Source organism: Papio anubis, chromosome 2 (assembly GCF_008728515.1).
Source record: "Papio anubis isolate 15944 chromosome 2, Panubis1.0, whole genome shotgun sequence".
Taxonomy (NCBI): Eukaryota; Metazoa; Chordata; class Mammalia; order Primates; family Cercopithecidae; genus Papio; species Papio anubis.
The window spans coordinates 155,434,591-155,442,813 of NC_044977.1; the positions used below are offsets into that span (position 1 = coordinate 155,434,591).

General features: G+C 47.7%; 1 protein-coding gene across 2 annotated transcripts in view; it reads right to left on the reverse strand.

The window, feature by feature from the left end:
- The window catches only part of PCCB (propionyl-CoA carboxylase subunit beta), a 91,065-nt gene extending 83,512 nt beyond the window's left edge, over window positions 1-7,553 (reverse strand). Inside the window, exons 1-3 of one of the 2 annotated variants that reach the window (XM_003895074.4) lie at window positions 7,227-7,553; window positions 2,638-2,757; window positions 2,018-2,086 (exon numbers count right to left, since the gene is read on the reverse strand). In XM_003895074.4, coding sequence (XP_003895123.3) covers window positions 2,018-2,086; window positions 2,638-2,757; window positions 7,227-7,490 — 453 coding nt within the window. In that variant the 5' untranslated portion in view covers window positions 7,491-7,553. The remainder of the gene's footprint in view (window positions 1-2,017; window positions 2,087-2,637; window positions 2,758-7,226) is intronic. The other variant, XM_031663745.1, reaches the window with a different exon arrangement.
- Window positions 7,554-8,223: the final 670 nt, after the last annotated feature.

Sequence of the window (8,223 nt, forward strand, 5' to 3'; positions counted from 1 at the left end):
GAGTGCTGGCCCCTTTTTTCTCTCCCCTCAGAATACACCAACAGCCAATTATCAGGCAAGGGACTGAGGAGGCTCCCCAGAAGAACAGAAGCTCCCCCAGAAAAAATATTTAAGATATTAACATCTTGGAGATCACTATTAAAAAAAAAAATAGCTCATCACTCCCTACCCTCAGTATCCTTCAAGGCCTGTCTCAATTGCCCCATTGTTACTAAAGCTTTCCTCAACCATGGATGTGATTTTCCCTTGTGTTGGGTCTACAACATTTGCCTGGAACCTCTCACTCCATGTGCTGTGTAGTCACATCTGTTCTGTGCCATTCTGCCTATAAAATGATTCGCTTCTTCAGGGTGGGAACTCTTGTCTCAGTCATCTCCACCTTCTCCTCACTCCCACCCTAACATGAGCATAAGAGGTGCTCGAAAGTATGAATTCCGTGAATTTTTCCACCTGCTTAATAGTGGTGAGTGAATACCATGTCCAGAAAACATAACTTTCTTAGTTCTCTCTACAGTGGTTCCTTCTGTACAAGTTTTTCTCAGCTCTCGTAAATTGCACAAAACAAAGAAATGTGATTCCTTCTATTTCAGCATTTGGTAGACCAATTTATAACAGTTTTAAAACATCTCAAAGGTAATTTAATTGGTAAATACATACTGTCTAACTATGACAGATTTTAAATTAACCAAGTATAACTATTTTATTTTTTATTTTTGAGATGGAGTCTCACTCTGTCGCCCAGGTTCGAATGCAGTGGCGCAAACTCAGCTCACTGCAACCTCCACCTCCCAGGTTCAAGTGATTGTCCTGCCTCAGCCTCCCAAGTAGCTGGGATTACAGGCACCCACTACACCTGGCTAATTTTTGTGTTTTTAGTAGAGACAGTGTTTCACCATGTGGGCCAGCTGGTCTCAAACTCCTGACTCACGTGATCTACCCGTCTCAGCCTCCCAAAGTACTGGGACTACAGGCATAAGCCACCACGCCCAGCCAATTTTAATATCAAACTTTAGGTCTGTAAAAAGACCTAAGCATTTTAAATTATATATACATCTACACCTCTGGAGAGAAAAAAGTCAAATCCAAAATAGTACACAAAATATTCTGTGTTAGTTTTCTACTACTGCTATAAAAAATTAATGTAAATTCAGTGCCTTGAAACAACACAAATTATCTTAGAGTTCTATAACTTGGAAGTGCTACACAGGATTGACTGGGCTAAATTAAGGTTAGCAGCGCTGTGCTCCGTTCTGGAGGCTCCAGGGGAAAATGTGTTTTCTTGCCTTTGCCAGCTCCTAGACACCATGGGCACTCCTTTGCTAATGGTCTCCTTTTCCCATCTTCAAAGCCAGGTACTGCAGATCATGTCCTTCTCTTATCATATCCTTCTAAGCTCCTCTTCTACCTCCCTCTTCCACTTTTAAGGACGCTGTGATTACATTGGACCCACCTGGATAAATCAGGCTACGCTCGCTCCCTACTGTAAGGTCAGCTGATTAACAATCTTCATTCCCTTTTGCATGTAAAATAACATATTGATAGCTTCGGCTATGTGTGTGAACAAACTATCTGTCTTGAGGCACCCTGATAAAAGTTTTCTGAACATATTCATGAAAGCCCAAAGCTCAGGGGAATGCTGCTTCTGAGAGTCAACTCCCCTTTGCTAGGCTGCACCCACTGTACTCTCTCCAGTCCACATATACTGCCCAGGACACAGATGCCCTGCAGGCACACACCCAATCCTGCCAAGAGGAATCTCATTCACTTGGAATAAATTCCTGGTTCCTGGGTTACCTTTGTACAAGGCTAGTGCCCTGTGATCCTCCCCCAAAACAAACTAAGGACTCTTCCTAAGAAAAAAACAATATTCTGGAAATATGCACTGAAAAACAAAGCAAATCCCTCATTTTCTCCAAACTACAAGCAAGTTTTCATTCCCCAAGATTGGCTTCGTTCACATATTTTCCTCTTGGCTCTGCCCTCCAAGAAAGTTCAGACTATTAGAGTTATGAAATACCTGACTGAAGACATAAACCAATCTTCCATTGATTCGGCCCCGTCCAGTGACCACGCTGTCTCCAGGAAACTGCCAGAAAAATGCAAAAATAAAGGTTAAAAAATCCAAATACTTCTTTTAATGAATTTGGCCACTAAGCCTCAATGAAAGACAAAAACAAAACCCAAATTCCTAAAACATCAATAAGAACAAGAAACATGAAGGAATCCCACCCCACTTGCCCAGCTCTACAACAGCAAGCACAGGGCTACCACTTCATCAATAGGAGTGAAGGGCACCGTCATCTTAGGCCTTATCTACCCTCCTAAAAGCAAAATAAGACCCAGGTCCACCACTTCTCTATGCTTACATGAAGGAGGACGTATAAAGAAACACAAGGCAGGGTACAGTGGCTCACGCCTGTAGTCCCAACACTTTGGGAGGCCAGGAGTTCCAGGCCAGCCTGACCAACATGGTGAAAGCCCATCTCTACTAAAAATACAAAAATTAGCCAGGTGTGATGCCTGCAGTGCCTCTGCAGAGGACTTCAGATAAAAGCCTTATAGATTTATTATTATTCTAGTGGGTAGGCCAGCTGAGCCACACCTAAAAAGTGTTCACACCACCATTTGAACAAATACCTTATTCTTATCAGCAGCCATTCCAAAATCTGCACATCTGTGTTCCACAAACATGTCGCTCTCAACAAAGCTGCTAGGGTCCAGCAAGAGACTGATCCTCTCCCTGGCTGTTAGCTTTCCCTACAATGGAACAAAGATCACTCAGTGATGTCATCACAGACAATTTAGTAAGCAAAGCAAGGGCTGTTCATGGGAAAGCTTGAAGGGCAGATTTGCCCATTCATCTCAATGCAAATGCTTCCATTCTGTCCAACCTGTCCAAGGCAGATAGGTGTTATAAGACTTTAGATGGCCGGGCACGGTGGCTCAAGCCTGTAATCCCAGCACTTTGGGAGGCCGAGACGGGCGGATCACGAGGTCAGGAGATCGAGACCATCCTGGCTAACATGGTGAAACCCCGTCTCTACTAAAAAATACAAAAAACTAGCCGGGCGCGGTGGCGGGCGCTTGTAGTCCCAGCTACTCGGGAAGGCTGAGGCAGGAGAATGGCGTAAACCCGGGAGGCGGAGCTTGCAGTGAGCTGAGATCCGGCCACTGCACTCCAGCCTGGGCTACAGAGCGAGACTCTGTCTCAAAAAAAAAAAAAAAAAGACTTTAGATGACATGGAAATCAGGGCAGTGTGCACCAGAAGCCACCCAACTGTGGAAGATGAATAAGGAAATAGGGGGAGGAAAAGGTAGAGAAGTAGGGATAAGGAGAACCTGACCCTGGAACACAATTAACTAGTTCCCCAAGTACTTACTGGAGACCTAAGGAGCCATAAAAAGAATGCAGAAGCAGGTGGTGGAAACTAAAGCAGGCTTAGTGAAAGGATCTGACGCAGGTTTTTTCTAGGGAGACCTACAGAAGCACATCTCACCTCACGAGGGTCCCTGCTGCTCCCAGCTCCCACCTCAAGGACACACTACTTCCTGGTTCTTCTCCTGCCTCCTCTGTGGATTTCTCCTTCTCCTACTATCCTATCCCCTGCTTAGGGACCCCACACCTGACAGTGACACTGTGACACAGAGATGACCCCAAAGCAGGGAGTGGCTGAGTAGAAGGGGAGTGGGACACAAAATGCTAAAGAGCTCACTTGAGTTTAAAAATGCTTCTTTGGGCCGGGCGCGGTGGCTCACGCCTGTAATTCCAGCATTTTGGGAGGCCGAGGCGGGCGGATCACAAGGTCAGATCGAGACCAGCCTGACCAACATGGAGAAACCACGTCTCTACCAAAAAAGACAAAATTAGCCGGGTGTAGTGGCATGCGCCTGTATTCCCAGCAACTCGGGAGGCTGAGGCAGGAGAATCGCTGGAACCCCCAGGGGGCGGAGCTTGCGGTGAGCTGAGATTGCGCGCCATTACACTCCAGCCTGGGCAACAAGAGCGAAACTCCTTTTAAAAAAAAAAAAAAATACTTCTTTGAGGAGATGAGGTTGGAGCTCTCAATCTATCAAGAGCCTCAGCTGGGCATGGTGGCTCACACCTGTAGTCCCAGCACTTTGGGAGGCTGAGACGAGCATCACTTGAGCCCGGGAGCTTGAGACCAACTGGACAACATGGCGAAACCTGGTCTCTACTGAAAAATACAAAAATTAGCTGGGAGTGGTGGCACGTGCCTGTAATCCCAGCTACTCAAGAGGCTGAGGCAGAAGAATCACTTGAACCTGGGAAGCGGAGGTTGTAGTGAGCCGTGATCACCCCACCACACTCCAGCCTGAGCAATAAAGCGAGAACCTGTCTTTAAAAAAGAAAGAAAGAAAAGAAAAGAAAAAGAAAAAAAGGCCAGGCTCGGTGGCTCACACCTGTAATCCCAGCACTTTGGGAGGCCGAGGCAGGCAGATGAAGTCAGGAGATCGAGACCATCCTGGCTAACACGGTGATACCCTGTCTCTACTAAAAATACAAAAAAAAAAAAAATTAGCGGGGCATAGTGGCACGCACCTGTAGTCCCAGCTACTCAGGAGGCTGAGGCATGAGAATCGCTTGAACCCAGGAGGCGGAGGTTGCAGTGAGCCAAGACGGCCCACTGCACTCCAGCCTGGGCGACAGGGTGAGACACCGTCTCAAAAAAGAAAAAAAAAAGCCTCCATTGCTTGGGCTCGCAAGCTGTCAGCCCGAGGCAAATACCCTAGCCTACCATCCCTTTCCCCAATAACAACAAAAAACCACATACCTCAAATTGGCTATTATTTCCCCCTTAGGAGAGTAGCCAAAGCTGGTGAAGTTGTGTTTAAAAAAAAAAAAAAAAAAAAAAAAAGGCAATCGTATACACTGTCATGTAAAGTAGAATACATTTTTAGGAAACCAATTTGGCAACATATATACAGATTTTTAAAATGTATTTATACTGACCAGGCACTGTGGCTCACACCTGTAATCCCAGCATTTTGGAAGGCCAAGGTGGGAGGATTGCTTGAGCCCAGGAGTTGAGACCAGCCTGGGCAACAAAGCAAGACCGTGTCTCTACCAAAAAAAAAAATATATATATATATTAGCTGGGTAGGAGGCTGAAGTGGAAGGATCACTGGAGCCCAGAAGGTAGAGGATGCAGTGAGCCGTGATTACACCACTGCCCTCCAGCCTGGGTGACAGAGTAAGACTCTGTCTCAAGGGAAAAAAAAAAATTCTGTAATCCCAGCACTTTGGGAGGCAGAGGTGGGTGGATCACCTGAGGTCAGGAGTTCAAGACCAGCCTGGCCAACATGGTGAAACCCCCATCTCTACTAAAAATACAAAAATTGGCCAGATGTGGTGACACATACTTGTAACCCCAGGTACTCTGGAGGCTGAGGCAGGAGAATTGCTTGAAGCTGGGAAGCGGAGGTTGCAGTCAGCCGCTGCACTCTAGCCTGGGCAACAGAGTGAGACTCTGTCTCAAAAAAATAAATAAATAAAAAACTTACACCCTTTCACCCACTAATTCCTCTTCTGGGAAAATCTATGGAAATGGTCAAAAATTGTTTAAAAAGGGGTGCAGGGCTGGGCGCAGTGGCTCACGCCTGTAATCCCAACACTTTGGGATGCCAAAGTGGGTGGATCACTTGAGGTCAGGAGTACAAGACCAGCCTGGCCAACATGAAACCCTGTCTCTACTAAAAATACAAAAAAAAAAAGTTGCCAGGCATGGTGGTGGGCGCCTGTAATCCCAGCTACTCGGGAGGCTGAGATTCAGGAGGCTGAGGCAGGAGAATGGCTTGAACCTGGGAGGCGGAGGTTGCAATGAGCCAAGATCGCACCACGGCACTCCAGCCTGGGCAACAAGAGAGAAACTCCGTGTCAAAAAATAAAAATAAAAAGGGGTGCAGGAGGGGGTTCATATTAAATCTGCCTCCTAAGTCAACTTTGGCAAAAGAAAAACAGCTTCTGGAGGCTTCATCTAAACCCAGTAGGATCTAACTGGGAAAGGGCTGGGTGATGTTCCAGGGAGGCATTGAGCAATAGGCCCCAACAGAAAGAGTTGTACAGGAACACTGACAGGCCTTTCCAGAGGATGATCTAACATCTCCCTCAGCCCTAACAGAGCAGCCCCAGGGGAGAGAGAGAAAGCACTCCTAGTACCACAAACCATCACTAAATTTACATTTTACTCTCGTGTCAAAAGGAACTGTCACCTTCGGGTCCTTGTCAAATGCGAATTTATGACACCTGAATCAATACTAGACAAATATAGAGTTGTTCAAATCCCCTCACTTTAAGACCCCATCCCTCCCCCAGTGCCTCCCTCATGGTTGTGAGTTGTGCCTGAATACTCTTCACCTGTAAGAGTTTCACTTCTGCACCTTCCCGTTGGTTCTTTAATTCGTTCAGCACAACAGTCCAGACACACCCACGAGTCATGGACACACTGGGCAAGCCTGGTTTCTAGTCAGGGGTCACCTCTCCAAAATGGGCCACCTAGCCTATCTCCGAAGGCCAGCTGCGATTCTCGCCTCAAAACCCAGGCGGTGGGTGGCAGAACCTCAGCTGGTCAGTCCAGCCAAACATCGAGAGTAGCCTGCGCACTCCCAGAAAGTCACCTGCTTCCGACACATGCCTTTGCTACCCATCAAGGCGAGGCATGCTAAGGCCCTAAAGAGCTTGACCAGGCATTCTGCGGGCAGACGTTCCACAAGTTCCCTGCACGCGCACATCCCCCACTTCATGTTAGTGGAGTATGCCTAAGTTCAGTTTTCCTGCTTCCACAAAGGAGAAAGAATCTACCATCACTCTTTCATGGGGCACGAGAAGAACAAGCACATCGTTTTTACCGAGTGCCTATCGTTTTGCTATCTATGGTCTAACGATACGCTTGTGAAGGAAGAATTATTAAAATGACGCACAGAGATTTAATACGTTGCCCAAAAGTTTAAGTGGTGAGCTGGCTGGAGACCAGCCAGATCTGTCTAAATCCCAAGGGTTAAACACTGTGAAGAAGCACACAGGTGCTTCTGCTCGTTATACCCGCCTCCACGAGAAATGCTACAGGTTTTCAAAGTGAACACCCTCGCCCCCGCCCCTCCAAGCACCGTGCGGATTGGCAGGGAAGCCTCGGACGCCACAAGCCGGGCACGCTGTGATAGGTCGTGGACGCCAGGGGCGGGACTCACTAAGGCCCCTCAGGACTCACTCGCTTGTGCTGCGCGTCAATACGGCGTTGGCCTCCTCCCAGCAGCGCGGTCCGGCGCTTGTTCTCGATGCGTTCGTTAACAGAGGTGGCCTGGCTGCAAAGCCCGCGGATCGCGGCGCGGAGACCGCTCGCCAGAACGCTGAGCCTTGCCCCAGCCGCCGCCACCCGTAATGCCGCTGCCATTTTTGCTGTGCCGGCGCGTCCCCTATCGGCGCACCTGAGTACGCATGTGCGTAAAGCGTGGTTAAGGCGCTTGCGCAGCATCGGCTGACTGTAGGGAAACTGGGGGCTGGACTACAGAACCTGCTTGGGAGTAAGGCGTGGGAGTTCGAGACCCGATGCTGCCCGAGGAGGGTCGCGCAGACAAAAAGTACAGGGCCCGCCTGGCTGCACAAGAAAGGGACATAGTCCTTACTCTTCTCTGACCTCCTAGACCCCTAACTTTGTCGTCCCACTTCCTACAGAAAATAAGATTATAGGATTTAACCAACATTTATTAAGCATTGTGCCAGGTGTTGCTTTTTGCACTTCCCACGCACTGGCTTATTATCTGGATTTCACAGATGAGGTAAATGAAGAGATGAGTGATTTGATCAAGAGGCAAGATTGAGGCCGATGTAGGTGAGCCCAGGAGCCCAAGACCAGCCTGAGCAATATAGTGAGATCCCACCTCTACAAAAAAATTAAAAATTAGCTGGGCATGGCAACTTGCATCTGTGACCCCAGCTACTTGGGAGACTAAGGCTGGAGGACTGCTTGAGCCCAGGAGGTCGAGGCTGCAGTGATCCGTGATTGCATCACTGCACTCCAGCCTGGGCAAAACCCTGTCTCAAAAAAAAAAAAAAAAAAAAAAAAGCCAAGACTGACAAAAAAGCCAAGACTAACGATGTGGTTGGCTAGGATTTAAACTCAGAGACCTATCATTATATGTGCCAAATAATGAGCACAGGACCCTTAACCTCTAATCAGTAGTTCTCAAAGTATGAATCCCATTAAA